This window comes from Panthera uncia (genome assembly GCF_023721935.1).
Source record: "Panthera uncia isolate 11264 chromosome B2 unlocalized genomic scaffold, Puncia_PCG_1.0 HiC_scaffold_24, whole genome shotgun sequence".
Classification (NCBI taxonomy): Eukaryota; Metazoa; Chordata; class Mammalia; order Carnivora; family Felidae; genus Panthera; species Panthera uncia.
In genome coordinates this window covers 5744536-5768842 of record NW_026057580.1, presented here as the reverse complement: position 1 = coordinate 5768842, position 24307 = coordinate 5744536, and the positions used below count along the sequence as shown (strand labels likewise).

At 44.8% G+C, this 24307-nt stretch overlaps 1 protein-coding gene across 1 annotated transcript; it reads right to left on the bottom strand.

Annotated features, from left to right (window-relative positions):
- Positions 1-3160: 3160 nt before the first annotated feature.
- Positions 3161-23174, bottom strand: PPIL1 (peptidylprolyl isomerase like 1). Its single transcript, XM_049653366.1, has 4 exons — positions 22835-23174; positions 19680-19834; positions 4865-4933; positions 3161-4263 (listed from the first exon to the last, which is right to left on the bottom strand). The coding sequence occupies exons 1-4, from the start codon at positions 22888-22890 to the stop codon at positions 4043-4045; spliced, it is 501 nt and encodes a 166-aa protein (XP_049509323.1). The 5' UTR covers positions 22891-23174; the 3' UTR covers positions 3161-4042.
- Between the last annotated feature and the right edge of the window lie 1133 nt (positions 23175-24307).

The window sequence follows — 24307 nt, the reverse complement described above, 5'->3', positions numbered from 1 at the left end:
AGAAAATTAAAAAAAAAAATGGTACAAGGATTACTTGTTAAATGAATGAATTCAACAGTAAAGCTGAATATTAGAGGAAACTAGCTCTTTTTAATGAGGCATGCTATAGAACCGGGCCCTGTGGTCACAAGGACTCAGCCAATCTTACCATGCACAGTGGGCTTCTCTTCCATCTAGTCCAGTAGACAGGAAAGAGGGTTGGTCGGCACGTACCAACAGATAGACTTAGTGCCAGGCTGACATCTCAATTCTGGCCTCTTGCAGTCTGAATAGTTGCTGGTTTACCACATCCAAGGGGTGGCAGGCCTGGCTTAGTAAAATCGCGAAAGGCATGGGTAGGCCTTTCCTTCCGAAGCAAGGCTAAACTGTATTCACAGCGGCCTCTAGTGGTGAACTTCCAAAACAGCATGCTAAATGGAAACTTGGCAACCGAAGCTATCTTCTCAGAATGACCTAGATTCAGAAATTTGGGGCTAACAGGGGACTACTTCTAATCTTCGCTTGATGAATAAGGAAACCAACTTCTGGAAGTAAAGGGCTTCGCCAAAGGTCACACAAAAGCTTCATATCTCTCTGTCCACAAACTTTGCTCCCAGCTGGCTACCTGTGGTTTCAGATGCAGTTAGGGATCATGAATTACCCATTTGGAAGAACAAAGGAGGATCCAATTTCTAAAATCAGACCAAGCCAACCTTCGAGTGAGACCCTAACATGTTCTCTTCCCCTGCACTTTGCTTCTCTCTTATCTGCAAAAGAATGTTGCTGGAAAATCCCTATCCTGGTATTTACCTAGAGTAAGTAACCTACTCCTATAGGCAACAAGGCTCTGAGGCCACAAAGCACTTTGTAGGCAGTAAACTCCACCACTCAAACAAATGTGCTTTTCAATGTTTCCTCCTCCACACGTTGCAAGAATGTGGTGCCAGAAGGGGCCACAGTGACGTCTCAGATTGGCTCGAGGATCTGGGGGTAGGAATCATTTCCCTTATGCGGGGAAAGCTATTTTGACATATTCTGGAGACACAATCCAAAAATAAATCAAGCTGAGGACTTCCAGAGGGCTTAGTGGAAAGGTTTTGCTGCCATACCAGCTAAAATCTGGGTTTGGAGATGCGGTGAAGCTATTTCAGCGAATGGATCTTAATCTTTTCCTGACAGAGAACAATTCTAAATTTGATTCATTTAGCAATAACTTCAAAGAATTGCATAAGGTGCTGAGGGGGCTCCCAGCGGGGAATAAGACAAAACCTTTGCTCTGAGGCTAGCCCGGTGGGAGGGAGAAGCTGTACAAGAGGTAGGAGAGGGGTGTGGTGGCTTTGAGGGCCACTGGTAATAACTGTAGCTGTTTTCTAAATGCTGGTGCTTTTTCAGATGACCTGTTCTAGCTCATTTAAATCTTCACAACCCTATGAGGCCAGGGCTATTATCCTCATTTTATGGTGGAGGAAACTAAGGCACAGAGAACTTAGGGAACTTGTCCTTCGCACCACTGCAAAATGGCGAAGCTGGGATCTGAACAGCAGTCTGGTTTCAGAGCCCTTTTTCTTCAACGTCGTATTTGCTGAAGACCTCTCCCCTGCATTTTCTGTGATGTCTACAACCTATACCATATCTTACCCACGCTGGTGCCCACACGGGGACTCAGTGCCACACACCATGGTCTGATGTCCGGTGTAGTAAAGTGGGAATAAAAGGCAGAAGGGCACTGTTTCTACAAGCTTAATCTCAGCAGCCAAAGCCAGAAGCAGTTAAAGCTCATTCTGTGCTTTGAATCTCTTCACTCTTCCAAGGCCACCACTGGTCGGGGAGGCAGATCAGGTTATGGTGCGGACTGTCCCATGCTTAGGAAAATCTCCCCCGCCCCCACTGTCAGGTTGGACAAACGTGACCTCTGGGATGTCACTACTCAAAGTGTGATGTCTGGACCAGCAGTCACCATCTCCTGGGAGCTGGATAGAAATACAGACTCTCTGGACAGATGCTGAATCCCGACTTGCTTTCTAGCAGGCTCCCGGTTATTCTTGTGTATCGTAAAGCATGCCAAGTGCACTGTACTCAGGCCCTTCTTCCCTTCTCTGAGCAGTGATGGTACATTTCCACCACTCCCACGACCTGGGTGAAAATGGGCATTCTCAGGATTATAATTCGGGGAGGTAAGTGGATGGATGTCTTATTCTTTGCTCTTAGAGGTGGGTCCAATGATGTCTGCCCAGTTCAGGGCAAAAGAAGTTTCTACTTCCCCAGAGTCTAGAACAGTACTTTGCCCAACACCATCTCTGAAAAGTTAATAAAGTCATTTACATAGTTTGTTGTTGGGTTTTGCTTTTTTGTTGTTGAGAGGAAAGAAAGAGAAGCATGGAGAAAGAGGCTGAAGGTGGGGAAGGCTTGAGGAATACAACTTTTTGGTCATTCCCTAAAGTAACCCATCATTTCCAAAATTTATGGAATGACAAGGAAGAAGATTAAAGCTACAATCCCCTCTTCAATCAAGGAGCTGCCAATTTAAGGAAGCCACACTACATACCACCTCTGGGTCCGTAACAACATAAAGGTGGGTTTCCCACAAGTTCAAGGGATGCTTTAGGTCTCTCAGCACATCCACCTGGCTAATCTACACAATTCCCCCTCACTCAGAAATGCCAGTGGATATCACTTAAATTCTTTCTTAGATACTGCCTTTTTAAAGTCTGCCCTGCTCTTGAATAGAAGTCCACTGGAGACCCACAAACCTAAAATGTGAAATGTTGAAGATGAGCCCTACAATCCTACTTGAGATGGTTCACAGGTTAAAATGGCTGTTAAAACTTCATACAGTCTTTAAAATCAGAGCCCAGAAGCAATTTCAACCATCAGTGGCACTTTATTTTGGAAGTTTCTATGTATTACATAGATGGCGACTTCCTTTCTGTTACCACCCCCCATTAAAAAAAATCAGAAAGATTTAAAAAACATGTAAAATCCCTTATCCAGTTTCTCTAGTCCTAGGTTAAAAAAAACTTAAGTGGTGCCTCTCCTTCATGACAATACTGCTTTTTAAGGAGAATTCATAGTCTACCCTTATGCTCACTACAGAGTTCTACTCCTTCCTGGGGAAAAAATGGTCAGTGTTTCTGTTTGCTTTTAATAAATTCCTTTCTCGATTATTACACATTATCATTCCCCACTTGACACCTTCTTAGAAACTTGATTGTTGGATGCATTTTTCATTTGGCAAAAATCCAACGTGGCTTTGCGTGGGATGTCTAAGTGTCAGAAACAGCAGTGTTGATGTTCTGGTTTTGAGAGGGAAAATATATATAGAGATGCATACATTCCCTGGAAGAACAAATGTAGGAGACTGAAATAGGGTGCGCATGGAGTTAAGAAGGCTGATAGACACTACTTGGTTTTGAATTCTGTGGCTGTCAGCCACCGAAGACTGCGGTGTAGGCCAGAATATAAATCTCTGCAGGAAGAAGTTTGGTTAGGCACCACGAAATGACAGAGCCGGCTGCAGTTTGTTCCAAGTGTATCAGAACAGACACAACCAAGGAGGGGCTCATTGGCAATAGGCAGTTCCCTGTGAATGACTACTTATGAGCATTTCTGTGAATGCTCTGTCAACAGAGGCACCGGGGGAAGAGAAAAGAAGCATCCTATTAAAATCTACTTCCGGGGCGCCTGGGTGGCTCAGTGGTTGAGCGTCCAGATCTTGATTTTGGCTCAGGTCACAATCCCAGGTTCATTGTATCGAGCCCTACGTTGGGCTCTGCGCTGAGTGTGGACCTTGCCTGGGATTCTCTCTCTCTCCCTCCCTCTGCCCCTCTCCCGCACTTGTGAGCGTGCTCTCTCTCTCTCTAAAATAAAATTTAGAAAAATTATTTAAATAAAAGAAAATAAAAATATACTTCCATCTCTAACTCACCCAAGACCCTAGGTCTCCTTAGCTCTGTGATTTGCAAGGCCAAAATGAAGTTTAAGTATGTGTCATTCTAGGTCATCTGGAAGCTGGTTCACCGAGGCCATCTCAGAGGACCTGAGTGTGCCCAAGAAAGCAGCAAGCCTACCCAGAAGGGTATGCCTTAATGATCTTCACATCATCCACAGGGCGGTCCTGGGAGTTCGTTTCCACCATTCCTACTCGATTCACCATTCCTATACCCTGGCACACACGGCCGAAAATGGTGTGTTTGCCATCAAGCCACTGGGTAGGGGCTAGGGTCACAAAAAATTGGCTGCCGTTGGTGTCTGGCCCCGCATTGGCCATTGCGAGAATTCCGGCCCCTGGTGGGAAAAAGGAGGAAAGAGTATGAATAACCCCCAAAGCTCCAGCCTGGAGCGTGTTACACCATCCCAGACTTTGTTCTGGCCTCTGTCCTCAACCACATGACCCAAACAATCTTGCCCTCAGGGCAGGCTCTCCGCCTTTGCACCAAAGGCCATCACTGCACTACCCCAACAACCTCATCTTCCTGGTCTTCGCCTACTCCCCGGCTTCTCTATCCATGATGATCCCCACCAACTGCTGGGCCATGTTCCTGATTCCCCTCCAAATCCCAGCAAGGTCTCCTCCTTCTCTGAGGAAAGCAGACTTTAGTTATAGTGCAGAACTACAGACACATAGTATATAAATATAACTCCCAGTTTATGACCGCAACATTCAACAATTAGAGGCTAGAACACTCAGGCCAGCACTGTGAATTGCTCAGGACCCTGAGAGAGGCGTCATCTTCTCTAATCCACCACGGCTCTTTGTGGCGCCGTAGCTGGGCAGTGGCATGGCACCACGCCACGGTGTCAGGCATGCGCCCTGGATCACAGCCAAGGGCAAGCTTTTAAAGTCCTCTCCCTCTTCCTACCCAGTCCGGCCAGACTCTTTACTTACCCGTGAATTTCAAGTCTGGATGAAGTTCATCTTCAAACTGCTTGCCGTAGATAGATGCACCACCTCGACCTGCCAGATTAGAAGACAAGAAGCCAGTCAGCTAGTCCCACGCTCTACCTCACGGCAAGAATTATGGTTCAGGGTCAAAAGATTCTTCGGAGTATACAAAAGGAAAGAGCAGTGAGCACACCTGGCCCCTGCTAAGTATACTGCAACTACGTAGCCCAGCAGCAGGATCAAGCACAGACATAGCACATTCGGATCACTGGTTTCATTCAGGTAAGAGGTTTCTTTTCAAAATAACACCAAGAGTGTTTTTTCCTGGTTATTAAAGTAATACGTATTCACTGTCAAATATGCAGAAAGCATAGAACATTATCAATAGGACATTAAAGTCCCCTATAACCTAACTATCTACAGTTTAACTACCATTTATAATTTGATGGATTAAGAGATTTCTTAATTTTTAACTTTTTTATGAGTATTTTAGACAGGAGCGCCCCAAGCCTTAACCCGGTGCCCATCACAGACATTGCTGATCAACCAACATTCCTCCCTGCTGAGCTTCGACGGGCCTCTGTGGCCTACCAACTCAGAACTGTAGGCAGCCGTGTTTAATGGACCAGAGATGGGACAAGACTTAAAGAGCTACTCGCCGTCCTGAACCTAGATGAAGGAAAGTAACATTCATTTAAGTCAAAGATCTCCAGCTTAAGGAAAACAGAGTGGAAAGTGGCAATGTGGCAGAAAGGAATATCACAGCAGGCAGAGTCCGTGGAGAGGAGAGGTCGTGCATCACTAAGGAGACTATGAAGAGACGTGAGATTAGGAACGCTTTGCTAGCAACATCACCACCTTATGCTATTTATATTATGTCCACGAGAGTGTGGCGCTGGCACCCAGGTTCTGTTCTTAGAGCAAAATGATACAATAAATATGGTGTTCCCAAAGGAAAAAAAATGTCCTAATAGGAGGCAACTCGCCTAATCAACTATTTAGCAAAAAAATATGACTTGCTGAATTACTCTGGTTTCTCCAAGTTGACCAACGAAGACAAAACAGCCTGGAACAAAGTGAACATTGGGTTCATCAGCTTACTCTGCTTGCCTGGCAGCCAGAAAACAGCCCAGACACAGGGAGCTCACCTCCTCTTACAGCCTGCGATGAAAGTAGGATGTTAACGCACCATGTTCCTCCCAGGCCCCAGGGGCCAGCTAAGGTGTTTCCATGGTGAAAATCCCTTGCAGTACTTAGAATGTTCCACCACAGACAGCCTGCCATAGCCCCCGGTGCTGGAAGAAAACACTTCTCACGCAAAGAAGAATGGGAGTGAATCCTAACAGACTCAGGGAAACCTCCCACCCGGCCCAGGCTACCTATGCTTCTGGGAAAGTACCCAAATACCAAACTTTATAAAAATGTGTTCCAAAAATTCCAACCTGTCAGTTTACTTCTCAAGAGCAATCATGTAACCAATATATTATCTCAGACTACAGAGTCAAGGTTCCTACCTGAGGCTGGGGGCAGAGGGGGTGGTTAGTGCTAGGGCTGACTATGAAAGAGAGGGCCATGGGCGCAAACTGTGGTCAAGCCCTAAATCCAGGGCTTGAGTGAGCAAACGGAGGGCGAAGTTCAGTAGCGGGCTGTTCGTCGCAGGCTGGGCCTTGGAAGTGGGATCCCTGCAAGCCGGGGGCTTCCAGGATGAAACCTCAGGGCCCCTGCCCTCTAGGAACCGAAAGCCATCACATAAATGGCACCAAGAACAAGAGGGTTAAGGGATGGGCCAGTCAAGAGTCACACATGAAGCCCGGGGGTTAAGTCATTAGAAGGAGAGGAGAGGAAAGAGCACGGGGGGCCCTCTGTACTCACCAGGCATAGTCTGACCAGTTGCAACTAGTGTGGGGCTCCACAGCACCATTTACACACAATATGTTATCTTTTCATAATCTAATTCAACCCAGTAGGGTTTGCAACAAAATGTCAGAAAGACAAAGAATTCCAATCAAAACATTCCTTTGGGCATGTGGAATAGGGGAGAGACGGTAGGGGGACAGCCACGATTAAAGAGTTTTCCAGTGCAGAGCAGGGTACCCAGATGCCAACGATCACTTATAAAGCTGACAATCTGGAAGCTTTGCAGTCAAAACTTTGCTGTGTGCCGAGTCTAGTACAGATACAATGGCGACAGGCACTGATCTGTTTTGTAAACTCTGTATTCTGGACGCTCTTTTACTCTTCTGTCCCTTCTCTTCAACATTTATTCAAGGTATTTAATATCTCAGATGTACAAAAGAGACAAGGAATAATGAGACAAACTGCACCCTCGCTCAGGAAGAGTGTGGTCAATCCAGTCAAAGACACCATGCACACACACTCCCTGCCCTCTGCACCCACCTCCCCGCCAGCTAACAACTACTTCAAAGAATCACGTTTTCCTCTCAGGTAGCCATTATGCTGGCCAGGAGTCTGTCCCTTCCGTGCTTTCTCCTTTTTACTACCTAAGTATGCACCCTAAAAAAATGCATTGCTGCTGTGCATATTTTTCGGTTTATATAAATGGTATTATACTCTATGTATTCTTCTGCAATTAGCTTTTCTTTGTTCGCCATATTTATCCATTTTGTTCCATGCGGCTCTCTGTAGTATTCGTTCCAACTGTGCGATTGTAACACCAATCTTACCTTTCCTCATGTCGATGGGTGTCTGGGATCCTTCTCCTGTTTCTGCTGTTGTAAACCATGCTGCAGTAATCATTCTTACGCCTCTCTCAGACAAGTGCGGGAGCTCTTAGGGACAACACCTCATGGGCAGGCAGGGTCACGGTTTTGAGTATTACCAGATTTCCATTACCATTACCAGATTTCTTCCAACAGCTTGCCAGAAGTGGCCCCAATGTGCACTCCCACCCACAGTGCTCACTCTTACTGCTCTAGGTGCTTTAGGCAGACTTTCTAACATTCCTCAGTCTGAGAGGTGTCTGATCTCTTGGGGTTTAATCTGCATTTCCTTGAAGGTGTGCATAACGCCACAATTACTGGCTATTTAGCTTTCCTCCTCTGTGAACAGCCACTTATCTACTAAGTGGTTTGACATTCATATATATAAAAATATGTATATAATTCATATATATAATATATATAATTCATATATATACATATATGATTTGTATATTATTAGGATTAATATTTTGGATACTAATCCTTGGTCAGTTAATGCTTTTGCAAATACTTTCTTCCGGTGGACGAAATTTTATCACTCTTTTAATGGGGTCTTCTGCTGCACAGAATTTTTCGCAGTTGAAATCCCTCAATCTTTTTCTTTATGATCTTCTGCTTTAAAAAAATATTTCCTGGGGCGCCTGGGTGGCGCAGTCGGTTGGGCGTCCGACTTCAGCCAGGTCACGATCTCGCGGTCCGTGAGTTCGAGCCCCGCGTCAGGCTCTGGGCTGATGGCTCGGAGCCTGGAGCCTGTTTCCGATTCTGTGTCTCCCTCTCTCTCTGCCCCTCCCCCGTTCATGCTCTGTCTCTCTCTGTCCCAAAAATAAATAAAAAATGTTGGAAAAAAAAAAATTAAAAAAAAAAAAATATTTCCTTCTCCCCAAGACCCCTCCGATGTCTCTTCTTGCTCACTGCCTGGCAGAAAACTCCCACGATGAACTGGAGCGGCATCTAAGACACGGTGGTTTCAAAGATGACCATACTTGGTGCTTACCCCATCGTTCCCATGCCACAGCCCCTTTTGGGACCAGTCCCAAAGCAGTACAGGTGACCCATGAAGAGGCCCTATGTGAAAGCTCTGCCTGGGGCACCTGACACCAGAAGGCGACTGACCAAACCCATCAAAACCTCTTTTCTGGCAAGAGAGCATCTAACAGCAGGTTAGCTGTTCTCTGAGCATTTCTAACTCTTTCTCTAACCCCTTCTCCATGGCCTAGTTCAACCTCAGGGACAAGAGAGGCAGGTACTGACCAGTGCCTTTTGCAGCTAGGGGTAGTCAGATGATCTGGTTCGGACTTACAAACAGAAGCCTGCTGAGTAGAGTTTCTGGGAAAGCTAGAACTTTCCTGATAAAAACGGAAAAACACGCTCCTTTGTCTTTCACCCATAGCTCTTTCCCCATCTCCCTTTTTTGAAAGCAGAGGTGATGTCAGGAGCAGCAGCAGCCATCTTGCAGCCATAAGACAAGTCTGAGATCCAAGGCCAATAAACTAACAATGATGGAATGGAAAGATATAGTAAGTTTGGGTCCTTGACAACTCTGTTGGGCAGCTGAACCAAGGCCTACAACTGCTTACCTTCAGACATTTTCTTATGCGAGAAAAACAAAAGCTCTCTTTGTTTAAGCCGGTGCAGTTGAGTTTTCTGTTATGTGCAGCCAAAAGCATTCCAAATTGATACAATCGCTGTTAGTAACAGAGTCTTCCAAAGAGGGAACTAACAGGTGGAGCTGCGGCTGCTGTTGGATTACCAGGGCAAATGCCAGATACCAGATCTAACGTGGGAAACAATGCTACATCTCTCCAAGAAGCTTTGAGGGTCTTAGGAGTCCTGTCTTCCTCACTTGCCTCTGGGGCCAGAGAGATCCAGATTTCCATTCCAACTCCACCACCAACTGGCCGTGTAGCCTTAAGGAAGATATTTACCCTCTCAAAGCCTCAGTTTCCTTGTCTGAAAAATGGAATAGTAGAAGTACATCTGTCTCGTAGGACTGTTACAGGAACTAAGTAAGATCGTGCACAGAAACCACGCAGTGTAAAGCATGGAGCAAACACTGTATTATCAGCGATGATGAGCTATCTTTTTTTTTTTTTTTTATGTTTTTATTTATTTTGAGACACAGAGAGACAGAGCACGAGCAGGGGAGGGGCAGAGAGAGAGGGAGACATAGAATCCGAAGCAGGCTCCAGACTCTGAGCTGTCAGCACAGAGCCTGATGCAGGGCTCGAACTCACAGACTGTGAGATCATGACCTGAGCCGAAGTTGGACGCTTAACTGACTGAGCCACCCAGGCGCCCCTGAGCTATCTTTAACGGAGACAACCTGGGCATTTTCCGGTGAGAGGCAACTGTAGGTAGTGATTAATACTTCACCTTAGGAGTCAGACTGCATGGGTTTTTGCAGTTCCTCAATCGGCAAACCTCCACCACTCCCTCACTGCTCCTTGCTCTGAGTGTAACTCTGCTTATTTCAATGACAAAAAAGGCAGAGAACTTTCACGTGCTCTCACCACCAAATCCACTCCCCTTCCCACATCTCCACCCATTTCCCTTCCTTCTTCCCTCATTAATAAACCGTTCTTGTGACTATCCCACCACCATGTACCTAATCGAGCCCATTCACCGTTATGGAACTTTGCAACTACAATTCCTCCCTCTGCTGTACCATTTTTTTCTTTCTAGTAGACCAGGCTTATCAGCAAAAAAAAAAAAAAAAAAAAAAGAAAGAAAAAGAAAAAAGAAAAAAAGGAAAAAAAAGGTCTTAAAAATTAAACATAACGCTCCAAGTATCCCTATTCCTCTGCACCCCTTCACAGAAAAACTCCTCAAAAAAGCTGGCAACACTTGGTGTCTTGGCTTCCTCTCCTGCCTCTAAATGCGCTCCAATCAGACTTGTGCCCTGACCGTTCCATTACAATGGCTCTTGCCAAGGTCATCAGTGACCATCACGTCATTAAATCCAATGGCCAATCCTCAGGCCTCACCTTGCTTGCTCTGTGAGCAGCATCTGACAGTTGATGTCACCCTTCTAAAAATCCCACCTTACTGGTGGTGACTCCTCCCCTTCCCCTACTGGCTCCTTCTCCTCTGCCCCCTGTCCTTTTTTATATGTTAGACCTGCACTGATGTGTGAAGACCTCCCCTTCCAACCACTGCTCTCTTGCCCCTTTAACTTTCACAGGCGTTACTCCAATCAAGCTCTTGAATGTCTAACTCTGTCTTAGCATCTGCTTCCCAGAGGATCAGAACCGACAGAACCACTATCACCCTAGGCCAAATACAAAAAACTCTAGCTTTGATAAACGTCACAAGCTTCCAATTGGTCTCCTTGCTTCTAGCCTTGTCTCCTCTTTTCCAAGCCAGCTGGTTCTCCACATGGAAGTCAGGGGGACCCTTTTAAAACAAGCCTCATCATGGCAGTCCTCTGCTCCAAATCCTCTGGTGACATTTTATCACGCTTAGGACAAAATCCAAAGTCTTCACCACTTATGAGACTCCATGACCTGGTGTCCTGCTACCTTCCAAAGTCATCTTCTGTCACTCTTCCCCCCACTCACCTGCCCTAGCCACTTGGTCTGTGCTATTTCTTGCCAAGCATCCTCTGGTCTAAGGCCTCTGATCGCTATTCCCTCTGTGGTGTCCTTGCCCCTGACAGTCTCAGGCTCACTACTTCACTTCATTCAGAGCTCTGCTCAAATGCATCTTACCAATGAGGTCTTCCCTAATCCCGCTATCCAAAATAACACCTCCGTGACTCCTGTGGTTCTCAACTGAGGGTGAATTTCCCCATTAGGGACATCAGACAATGTGTAGAGACATTTTTGGTTGTCACACTGAAGGGTCTACTAGCTTCTAGCAGGGAGAGGTCAGAGATGCAGCTGAAGAGCCTACAATGCACAGACAGTCCTCTAAGCAAAGAATTACCCAGCCCCAAACGTCAACAGTGCCAAGGCTGAGAATTCCTGCTCTACCCCCTTACTACAGCATTTTCTGCACATCATTTGTCATGATGGTGATAGTGTATTATGTACTTAGTTGTTCACTGTCTCTCCCACTAGAATGAGAACTTCACCAGGGCTTCCTTAATTTACTATTGTATCCCCAGCTCGTAGAACATGCCTGGAATATGGCAGGAGGTCCAAAAGATGTTTGTTAAGTAAGTTAACAATCAAAATAAAGAATAACATTTTTTAAAGCTCCTATTTTGGGTCAAGACTGTACTCACCATTTTACAAACATCGGCTCATTTACGACTCACAACAACTCCATGAGGTGAACACAACCACACTCTGCATGTATAGATAAGACGACTCAACGAGCTTACACAACTCGTCTACATTTAGTAAGTTCAAGTGAAGCCAAGATTCAACCCCAAGCCCACCAGGCTCTACGACCCTGTTCATCCCACACTCCATGACCTTGCCATCTACCATGGCTGAATTAAATTTCCTCACTTACTTTTCTTATCCCAGACTCAAGAGTCCCAAAATAGTTCCAGAATAATATTAGATCAAATCTGAACTCCTGTCTGGGAGTCTCCGTGAACTGGTCTGATCTTATCCACCATGCTATCTCTAACTACTCAGTGCACTCTGTCCCTAACAGCTCCTTAACTGTCCCCTAAACATGCAGTTCAAGGACCTCAGAGATCACATTGTACATATTTGTCCTGGACATGGAGAGGTGGCCGGTCCAGCATGTGAGACACAACATCTGGGGTGCTGCGCTCTCCTTCACACTCAACACGTCTCTGTCACTTGTGCCTCTACTCTACTCATTCTTCTTCCTAAATCTAGAATGCCTTTCCCTGTCCTCCTAAGAGTTAAAAGTCTACATTTCTTTCAAGGCCCACCTCACAATATGCCTCCATCCATGCTAATTCCACTCCACTGTACTTTTTCTCTTATTATGAATTATTCCAACCTATGTCATATATATAACCCAGAGTGTACCACCATAAATTTGCATATTATATTACCTTATAGATGTTTCTTTTCTTTTCTTTTCCTTTTTAAGATTGAGAGAGAGAATGAGAGCAGATGGAAGGGCAGAGGGAGAGAGAGAATCCTAAGCAGGTTCCATGCTCAACGCAGAGCCCAACACAAGGCTTTATCCCACGACCCTGGAATCGCGACCTGAGCCAAAATCAAAAGTCAGACACTTAACCGACGAAGCCGCCCAGGAACGCCTCTGTTGTTGTTTGTTGTAAGAACCATCTTGTCTTCCTGGCAGAGGAGGGAGAGCTGTAAGTAAAAGAAAATGCCTCGGCTTCCACTGCTTAAGTCTCTTCACAGGACTTGGAACAGCACAGGATACCCAGCAGACTCTGAGCAGATATTCACCAAATGAATACAATTAACAATGAGCTGGCCGTTCCACAGTTAAATTTCAGGTGTTCCTGGGGCTACCAAGAGGAGATGAGGAGTCAGAGGGAGGGCGATGTGCAGCGTAATCAGCATGCAATTAATCACCACGATCACGCCAGCTGGTGAGCACGCGAGGCTAACTGCAGAGCGTGAAGAGCGAGAGGAAGAGCCTGACAGGATGCCACGTCTTACAGGGAGGAGAGGAAGGGAAGAAGTTAGTAGAAGCAGATAAAAAAGACAGCTAAGGAAAAAGCCGGCATAGTTATTACAACAAGAGAAATTTTAAAGAGGAAAAATAGTTTAAAATGATGCAAGTGGGGTGCCGGGGTGGCTCGGTGGGTTAAACGTCCGACTCTTGAGTTCAGCTCAGGCCATGATCTCACCGATCGTGGGTTTGAGCCCCGCATCGGACTCTGCACTGATGATGCAGAGCTTGCTTGGGATTCTCTCTCTCCCTCTCTCCCTGCCCCTCCCCAACTTATGCTCTCTCTCTCAAAATAAATGAATAAAACTTAATAAATAAACGCAGCAGGAATTCAAAGGTATCTGAATTGAGAAAACACCTGGCAAAGGTGCTTAAGAAAGACTGTGGAAAGGATAGTTCCAGAGTAGCCAGACCAAGGAACAGGGAGGGACAGAAATAGTACATCGACTTGCTGAAGAGCCCAGGATGCGTCATGCTGTTCACCTGAGATATTTAGCAAAAAACATGTCGCCTAATCAGCTAGCAGTTCATATTAGTGACCCAGGAGGGCCTCACCTTGTTTGCCTTCTACCACAGACCTACCAGCTCAATCATTCATTACACTTGAGGCTGGAGGCAATTACTTGGAAATCTTTTGAGTGATTCCATTTCATTAAAATTGCATCATGGAAATGTGACATTATGAAGGACTGCAAAGCAATTACAGAAATATAGGGAAGCTCTGACATGAACAACTCACATCTGAGTCACTTCCAATTCTTGTACATTTATCATGGACTCTCTCAGTTCACTGGCGTTATGAATTAAAATTTTATCTCATAACAAGAGAGAGGAAGAAGACAGGAAAGTACAGCAAAGTGCTGACAGGACACTTTCAGATAAAGAAAGAGGAGTGACGCAGGCTTAGACTCCCTCCATACCTGATGAAACAAACAAAAAAAATTCCACTTTTTTCCAAGCCCCAAATTCACCAGCATCAACCAAAGAAAAAGGAAAGAAACTTAGTACAAAAATGCTGAGAAGAGTAAGCCAAGGAAAGAGAGATTCTTCTGCCTGTACTCCCTAAAAGTAGTAAGCAGGAAAGAGAGTGTGGAACCCAGAGAATTCTTACAAATAGCCTCCAATTTTGAGAAGCCAACAGAAGAAGTGGGTGAGCAACCCTAAAAAAACTGAAGAGAAGTCCCTGAAGACAGAAGCCTGTGCATACCACAGGGGCTCAGCAGCGGCATGGCAGGCCACCAGCCACGGCCGCCTTGGGGGAGCGGGGGGGGCACCGGGCCATGCTGGGGTTCAGGACAAGCTACCCCAAAATATGGCACTTGGGCACACTGAATATTTCAAATTGAAGGAATCTGAGAGACATCAGGTACAAGAAGGACACTGTGACGTTCCCTTGGAGTAGGTCCTAAGACCCTCATGTGAAAGGTGCCCTCACTATACCTGGGGAAAAGAACATCCCACTTCTAAGACAGAAGGACCCCAAGAGGAAGCTGAACGAACAAGCCTTGATGTTTACTACATTCAGTTCAGACCCCTTTCGTCCTAGCATGTTTTCTCACAAGTTTCCACTCTAAGCACAGAACACTCAAACAATGAAACCACCCTAGCACAACACTGTCAAACCTAGCACAAAAACACTCAAGTATAACCGTTTCTTCAGGTCATTTTTTTTTAGAGAAAGTGAGAGCGAGCACAAGCAGGGGAGAGGGGCAAAGGGAGGGAGGGAGGTGGAGAAGGAGGGAGAGAATCTTTTTTTTTTTTCATTTATTTATTTTTGAGAGACAGACAGAGAGCATGAACAGGGGAAAGGCAGAGAGAGAGGGAGACACAGAATCTGAAGCAGGCTCCAGGAGCTGAGCTGTCAGCACATAGCCTGATGCGGGGTTCGAACCCATGAACCGTGAGATCACGACCTGAGCCGAAGTCGGAAGCTTAACTGACTGAGCCACTCAGGCTCCCCAGGAGAGAGAGAATCTTAAGCAGGCTCCATGTTCAGCATGGAACCCAATGTAGGGCTCAATCCCATGACCCTGAGGTCATGACCTGAGCCGAAATAATCAAGCCAAACACTCAACCAACTGAGCCCATGGGTCTTCAATTCTTTATCAAGGCTCCGGTGTCATCAAAACTTAGAACAAACAAATCTGTATGCTTTTCTATCAATTTCTCCTGTTATGGAGACCCAGCTATGAATGAAAAAGGGCAGGAGGATCCTTCTCCTCCACTACAGCTGTTCTCAGGGGACTACCCAGAGTCCAGGGTTGGGGGAGAGGTCTGCAGGGAGAGGGCTTTACTAGAGGCTGGGGAAACAGAACAGAGGCTGGCCCTCACGTAAGGTGCTCACTCAGCATTAGCTCTCCCACTACCTCATCAGGCCAGAATAGAATGGAGAGAAAGCAACCTAGCATCTGGAATGGGAAGGACAATGACAAAGAGGATCCACTTGTACTGTATCTGAACAAATAAAAAGTACAAACAGCATCAGTGCCGACATACATTAAGCATAGATAAGATGAAAAGAAGTGGCACAGAAACTATGCAAACGTAGTACAACAAATGGAAGGAGAGAAAGAAAGGAAGGGTTGTAAGAGAAAAAAACACCTCATGGGGCGCCTGGGTGGCTCAGTCGGTTGGGCGTCAGACTTCGGCTCAGGTCATGATCTCACAGTTTGTGAGTTTGAGCCCCGTGTCGGGCTCTATACTGACAGCTCGAAGCCTGGAGTCTGCTTCAGATTCTGTGTCTCCCTCTCTCTGCCTCTCCCCCATTCACACGCTGTCTCTCTCTCTCTCAAAAATTAAATAAACACTTAAAAAAAAATTAAAAAAAAAAGAGAGAGAAAAAACACCTCAGGAACTCAGTCTGGGAGAAAACATAGTCCAAGGGCTTCTCCGCAGCTGTCTCAAGCTACAGATGCTTCAATAGAAATAAGAATCCAATAAAACAAAAGCTCAAAGACAAGATAATAAATCAACAAAATAAGTGAAATGACTGCAGAGCTATGGAAACAGATTGAGAGCCCAATAACACCAATACAGTGCTAATAAATCAATCAGAGCAGTAAAGGACAGAACAGACATGACCACAAGTTGAATAAGGCACAGAGTAAAGGTCTAAGATTATCTCAGTGGATGCAAGACAAAACAGAAAGACATCATCTCACACACTCAAAAGAAATCTAATAGGGGCACCTGGGTGGCTCAATCGGTTAAGGATCTGACTCTTGATTTCAGCTCAGGTCATAATCTCACAGTCATGGGATTGAGCCTCGCTTCTGGCTCCGCGCTAAGTGTGGAGCCTGCTTGAGATTCTCTCTCTCCCTCTCTCTGCCCCTCCCCTGCACGCATGCTCCCATGTGCTCACGCTCTCGCTCTCTCAAAATAAATAGGGGAGCCTGGGTGGCCTATTCAGTTGAGCATCTGACTTCAGCTCAGGTCCTGATCTCACAGTTCATGAGTTTGAGCCCCACACTGGGCTCACTGCTGTCAGCGCAGAGGCTGCTTTGGATCCTCTGTCCCCCTCCCTATCTCCCCCTCTCAAAAATGAATAAACATTAAAAAAAAAAAGATTCTTAATAACTAAATAAACATATAAAAATTTAAAAATAAAAGTAATGTAACATATGTGAAAAGCAAAGGTCATAAAACAAAGAATAACTAGTTTCCGGAACTAGGAAATCAGAGCAAGTGACAGAGAAAATATTCACAAATACAAATCAAAACACTTCTCCAGAGCTGAAGGAAGGAGTAAATCTGGCCTCCATATTCTCCAAAGCCATGTTTACAACCAGAAGTCAACAGAACAGACCTGTCTAAAAAAATCTGAGGGAATGAGCGTGGCCCAAAAACAGAATACCCAGTCACGGTCTTTTTCAAATTCTAACATGATGGAGTTTAAAAAAATGTAACACCCTCCAGCGCCTGCAATACAAACCACTCAGCAGGAAATTCTGCCCTCCAGCCCTTGTGAACAGAAAAGCCTAGGAGTAAACACTGAACCCTCTGAAATGTAGAACCCATACTGTAGCTGAGGGAATCAGGCACTGAATGGAAAATGTGCCCTGATGAAAAAAAAACTAATGACAAAAATTGAGAGCAAGGGAGGGAGGAGTGTAGGTGTGAGGTAACAGAAGAGATATAGATGTGTATATATCTCTGTCCCCAGTTCCAGGCACAGAGCTCCTAAAACTCTTGTAATTTCCTACATGATAAAAATATTAGGGGCAGCTCTTGTTCTAACATTTGGTCTTTGACCTGTCCTTGAAATTGGGCTTTTAAAACCCTTTGAAATTCCTAAGTGATAAGAGCATTAGGAGCATCTTTTGTTCTAATGAGGCAGGTGGACTCCTGGATGGTGACTGGTCCCCAGAAAGACCAAGCCATGACTAGAAGCATGGAATTTTCAGCCTCCCATCCCCCTACCCCTGCTTCTTCAGAGAAGGGAGAGGGGCTGAAGTGGAGATAATGATTGGTCATGTCTACATGAAGAAGCCTCCATAAAATCCCAATACTATAGGGTTCAGAGAGATTCCAGGTGGGCAAACACATCCCTGGATGGTGACGTACCCTAATTCCACAGGAACAGAAGCTCCTGCCCTGGGGACCCTCCCAGACCTCACCCTGTCCATCTCTTCATCTGGCTGTTCATCTGTATTCTTCATCATGTCCTTTAATAAACTGGTAAACGTCTTCATGAGTTCTGTGAGCTGCTCTGGCAAATTAAGGGACCCCAAGGAGGGGGTTATTGGAACCTAGGCTTGTGACTAAAGGGGGGCCAGGGGAAGAGGGGCAATCTTGTGGGGACTGGGCCTTAACTTGTGGGAACTGAGTTAATCTAAGACACTCACTTGGTGTCATAGAATTGCTTGTCGGGCGAGGCGGGGGGGGGGGGTGATAAACCTAAATACATTTGTGTCAGAAGTGAAGTGATCTGTGTTAGCAGTAAGGGAGACATGCAGGAGAAAAACACAGGAGGAAAGAACTAGGTTTTTCCCATCACAGAATGCAGGCAAAACTGAGTTTTTTTCTAAACAACAGGAATGGGTAGAAATTTAAGTACTGACTGCCTCACCTTTCATAACAGGAAATCAATTTTTGTTAAGTATATACAAAATTAAATGGTTTTTTTTGTTTTAAAAACAATAACATGCATGACATAGTCTATTGTCTTGAAATCATCTCTATTTAGCTAGTGATCCATCCATTCATCCATCCTTTTAACTAGGTATCTGAAAAGAAAGATTTCTAGAATAATGTCCACCAACAGTTAACATCAATTGTTTCTGAGAAGTGGATATTGTGGGAATAATTAATAGTGGCTAGAAATCTTTAGGAAGGGGGCACCTGGCTGGTTCTGTCAGTTAAGCATCTGACTCTTGGTTTCAGTTCAAGTCTTGATCTCATGGTTCGTGAGTTCAAGCCCCACATCAGGCTCTGCATTAACAGTGGGGAACCTGCCTGGGATTCTCTCTCCATCTCTCTCTGCCTCTCCTGTGCTCTCTCACCTGTGCTCTCTCAAAATAAATAAATAAACTTGAAAAAAGAAAAAAAGAAAAAAAGAAATCTTTAAGAAGTATATGTATAAATGATCTTCGTGTTCTTTTGTCTAGTTTCCTATATCTTCTGTATTTTTAAATGTGTCCATATACATTAACAACATTGAATACCTCTGGTTATAAAGGATAGATAGAGAACAACTGAAAATGACAAAGAAGAACAAGATTAAGAAAAGACTGGCACAAAGGTTATCGAACTTATTTAAAGGCAAAAAAAGCAGGAGCAGAAATTAGCAGAGAGAAAATGCAGACTGAGAAGCAAGGGGCCTTGAAACTCACGTTAGCATGCACCAATTTCACTAATAAATCCCATCTAAATGACAGTAACTCCCAAATTCATACCTCCATCCCAGATCTCTCCATGAACTCCATACTCCTATCCCTTCACTTATTCAACACCTCTAAATGAAGACCTGACAACTATTTCAAATGTAATGTCTAAAACCAAAACCAAATTCTTGATTTTTCCCTCCACACATGCTCCTCTCTCAGCCTGCCCTATTTCACTGAATTCAACTAATGTTGGCTTGGGGCGCCTGGGTGGCTCAGTCAGTTGAGTGTCGGACTCTTGATTTCAGCTCAGGTCATGATCCCTGAGGGTCACAGGATCCCCAGGGTCGTGGGATCGAGTCCCACATTGGGCTCCACATTGAGCATGGAGCCTACTTAAGAATCTCTCTCAGTCACCTGGGTGGCTCAGTTGAGCATCCACCTTTAGCTCAGGTCATGATCGCACGGTTTGTGAGTTCAAGCCCTGCGTCGGGCTCTGTGCTGACAGTTAGGGGCCTGGAGCCTGCTTTGGATTATGTATCTCTCTGTCCCCGAGCCTCCCCTGCTCACACTCTGTCTCTTTCTCTCTCTCAAAAATAAATAAACATTAAAAAAGAAAAAAAAGATTCTCTCTCTCCTTCTGCCCCTCTCCCCTGCTTGCTCTAAAATTAAAAAAACAAACAACTAACGTCGGCTTAACTATACCTGTCCCCGTTGGGTCACCTCCCTGGATCATGAAGTCTTTGATGATTCTGTGGAATTTGGTGCCATTGTAGTAACCTCGACGTGCCAACTCTGCAAAATTCTTACAGGTCTTTGGAGCATGCTTCCAGTACAACTCCAGCACAATGATTCCCATGCTGCAGGAGGGGGAGGACAGTAGAGTTCTAGTCAAGAACAAGGTCACAGCAAACAGGAATATTATGGGACTGATCCAGGACTCTTTATTTTCAAACTTATGTAAGTCATGAAATTGTAATAAACATCAGATCTCATGCTCAGCAAAGGAAAACATCACAATGTAAATAATAAAAACACAGGTATCTTCTTTGAGTAAAACACATAGGAACTTCTGGTACTTTTTGTAAACAAAATAACTGTGGACAACTAAAAATTCAAACTAGCCTTATATATTAAAAAAAAAAAAAAAGTCACTGATCATGGGAAACCAGTATAACCAACCCTCAATTTGGAAAAAAATTTCACTTAATACTTAATTTGTCATTTTTTAAAAAGAAGGTATTATTATATCAGGAATTTGTATTTATTTAAACATGCATAAGTTTCTGGGTAGGAGTAGAAACTTGACAAATGGGAAACAGGATGGTTTTTAATGAGTATTTTTTTTTAAACTTTTGTATTTTTGAACCATGTAAATAATTACCTATTCATAAAAATTTTAATGGGAAAAAAAGGTACAGTTTGTGTGTATTTAAGAGAGGGTGCAACAAATGCAAAACCTGATTACTTCACATCTCTATACCTATCAAATGGGATGAGCCCTTCCCCTCTACCTCCCCCCGCCCCCCAGGTACTGCTCAAGAAAAAAGTAAAAGACTTAGGTGCCTTCCCCTCTCCTCTACTCCATCACTCACCTAGATCTTAAGCTCCAAGAATGTGAAAATTGAGGCAACTATGTATAGTTTGGATAGCCAGTGCCAAGCACAGCATAAGCACTCTATAAATATATATATGTGGTATATGCTAGAACATAGCTCTCTAAAAAAAAGCCTTTCTACCAGCAATTCATCCCCTACTAACAATTCAGCAGGGATCGACACCTACTCTGTGCAAGGCATGGTTCTAGGCAGTTTTTTCCCTCATGGAGCTTATATTCTGGTGCATATTTTTTAAATACAGGGAATAACTTTTTGGAATGGCAATCGGGAAATACCTATACAGTTATGAAATCAACATACCTTTTGAGAGCAATTTCAACTTCTAAGTATTCTATAACAAAACTCACAAACGTGCTGCTAAAGGACACGGTATGTGGAAGGATATTCATGCCAGTATTTGTCATAACAAAAAACAAGAGGCAACTTAAGTGTCCTTCAAAGAAGTGACTAAAATACAAAATATCCACACTATGGGCAGCTGTATTAGCAAGTGAAACAGAAGCAAATTACAGAAAAAAACATATATACAACATATATACAGTATGATCACATGATTTTGTTTTTAAGAAACAACATAAAAGAGACGGGCATCTGGCTCAGTCGGTTAAGCCTCTGACTCCTGATCTTGGCTCAGGTCATGATCTCAGTCTGTGAGTTCAAGCCCCACGTCAGGTTCTACGCTGACAGCACAGAGCCTGCTTGGGATTCTGTCTCTCCCTCTCTCTGTCCCTCCCTCACTTGCTGTCTCCTTCTTTCAAAATAAGAAAACAACAACAAAAAGATAAAAGAAACAACACAAAAGAGATGTTTAGATGTTCGCAGAGAAAGATGTGGAAGGCCATCCAACAAACTATTTACTGTTTTTACAGGAAGAGGTGGCTTTCACTTACTCTATCTACTTTTACACTGCTTGGATTTAAATTTTGATTTATTTTGTAACTTAAAAAAACGTGAACAGGTGAATTCAGAAATTGCTTTCAAGTTGGGGCCTGAAGTAGGATTTTGGTGGCGGGGAAGATGACCAGGGAGCAAAAGCAGCATCTGAGAACCGTGCTCCGGGGGGAAACAGCACGAGCAAGCGCAGAAAATAGAAAAAAAGTAACTGGTCCTTGGCTACTGATGTGGGAATGGCAGAAGATGCAGCCAGAGAGGGAAGGCAAAGGCCAGATGAAAAAAATAATAATCTTGAATGTCAGGCTACCATGCTTTAATTTTACAGTGTTGTAGAAATAAGAAGTTACTTAGGTTATTTGTACTACCTTCTTAAGATCACTTTGGACTTTTTCCAAAGAGGCAGTGGAATGAATGGAGCTAAAGAACCTAGCATGTGAGGCAGCCGGACCAGGCTCCAAATGAGGTTTCCCGACTTACTTGCTGTATGAGTCTGGTCAAATCATTTCATCTGTAAATTCTGGCATTTCTCCTGCTAAAACTGGAGAGAAGGTGGAATAATACCCATGTGGGTATTAAGTGGATTAAACTATATGAGATGCTATATGTCAGGGGCATGGCACTCGCTAGTTAGTGCTCAGTTATAGCACTCTTTGATACTGGGGGAAATGTGTCTCTTCCTGTGCCTTTCTAATAGTTTAATGCAACTAAACTGCTTACAACATTAGTAGTTACTATAACAGCTGTATAAACAAGCCCCACCTAGATGACCGCAACTCTGAAATTCAAAACTGGTGTGTGTCTTAGGCACCTTTTTTTTTTTTTAAATGTTTATTTACTTTTGAGAGAGAGTGCACACACGCAGAGGGGCAGAGAGAGAGGGAGACACAGATTCTGAAGTAGGTTACAGGCTCTGCGCTGTCAGCACAGAGCCTGATGCGGGGCTCGAACGCAAGAACTGTGAGATCATGACCTGAGCCGAAGTCCGACACTCAACCGACTGAGCCACCCAGGCGCCCCATAGGCACCTCTAACCTGATTCCAGATCCAACGTCGCTGGCTTGTAACCTCAACACACGCTAGTTGAATGAATGAATGAATGAACCACCGGGTGGGAGGAGGGCAACCAGGCCGCTGTCGCTGAGGTCTCAGGGAGACCCAGCGTGGAGCTCGGACGCGGGAGGTGGCGGTCCCCACTCAGCGCTCAAGCTGCCCTTACGGCCGCCGCTCTACGCTTCTCCACGTGGAGGCCGGCCTCCCGGGGGAGCGTACCCGGAACCCAGCCCCGCGGCAAAGCCGGGGGTCCGCGTCGCCACCGCCAGCCCAGCCCCGAGGCCCGACCCCTCTCACCTGGTCTCCAAGTACACATTGGGCGGCTGCCAGGAGTCTGGGGGGATCGCCGCCATAGCGCAGCGCGCGCAATTCAGCAGCACTTGCTACTTCCGGTGTCGATGCCTGGGGACCCGCCGCTGCTGCGCACACTTCCGGTCCTCGCCGTTCAACCCTTGCTATGGCAAGATTTGGGGAGTTGAGACAAAGAAGAAGGACCCCACTTCCAAGGCGGAGAAGCTGGTATGTGAAGCGAAAACAGAACGGCTGCAGAGACGGAGAAAAGCGCAAGCTCCATTGTAGGGGGTGGTCTCCAAGTGAAGCGTGAGACACTCTCCTGTAGCTCTGATTGGTTCGTTTAGGCGGGGAAGGCGGGAAGAACCAGAAAATCTGCACTCCGATTGGAGTTATGTCCTAATTTTCCATCGGAAGAAGTTTTAGTTCCACAAAGGGGCTGGGACTTGAAAGAGAGTAGAATGAAAGGGAATAGAAATGAGAGGTGCCAGTATCTGACCTTTGTAAGGCCCTGTACAATTTACATAGCACTTACATTTTATTATCTACTCCACAGAGCAATCCTGTAAAGTAGATATTATTGTTCCCATTTTTCAGATGTGAAAACCGAGACCCAGCAGTTAAATGACTTGTTCATTTGTCTCTAGCCATACAGCAAACCTGAGCCTTAAGACTCCAAAAAGTAGAGCAAAGAGTCTGGGACAGAGAGAGGAAAAGGGTCAGGAAGAAAATGAGAAAGAAGGAAAGGGAGAGAGATGAGAATGAAGATCAAAGAGATGAGGGCTAACGCAAGGCTTAGAGTGACTGGCTGGGATATATGGGACAGAAGGTTGTTAGGGAGGTTTGTTCAGGGTCAAAGAGAAGCAAAGTAGAGGCCCTGCAAGGTTTGGAGGGAGGAGGAGAAAGAAATGGAGTAAGTAAATGTTGTAGATGCTTTGCACACTGGTTAATAATGATGGCTACGGGGCGCCTGGGTGACTCAGTTAAACGTCAGACTTCAACTCAGGTCATGATGTCGTGGTTCACAAGTCCCAGCCCCAAGTCGAGCTCTGTGCTGACTGACAGCTCAGAGCCTGGAGCCTGCTTCGGATTCTGTCTCCGTCTCTCTCTGCCCCTCCCCCGCTTGTGCTCTGTCTCTCAAAAGTAAATAAATGTTAATAAAGTTTTAAAAAATTAAAAAAAAAAATAACGATGGCTAAATGAGTTCTTACTCTATGTCAGGCATCGAGCTAAGAACTATGGTGTGCTTTCACCTTGTTAAAATCAAACACAAATGGAGACCAGACTTGAAAATTTCCTGAGCAAGCAAACCAGTTTAGTCATATAGGCAAACCTTAATTTAGCTTGTTCTGTAAAATAAGCAAAACTTAACTTGGGCCACTTCTTGTTAATGCCTCTGAAAATCAAAAACAAAACTTAAACTGTTCTCAAAATTGATATGAAGTAACTACTCTTTTTAAAACTTTTTTTAAAAAATTT

Coding starts and splice junctions, on each gene's coding strand:
- PPIL1 (XM_049653366.1), bottom strand. CDS start 22,890: ATGGCGGCGATCCCCCCAGACTCCTGGCAGCCGCCCAATGTGTACTTG. Junction 19,835..22,834: donor AATGTGTACTTGGAGACCAG/GTGAGAGGGGTC, acceptor CCCCTCCTGCAG/CATGGGAATCATTGTGCTGG. Junction 4,934..19,679: donor AGGTGACCCAACGGGGACAG/GTATAGTTAAGC, acceptor CTAATCTGGCAG/GTCGAGGTGGTGCATCTATC.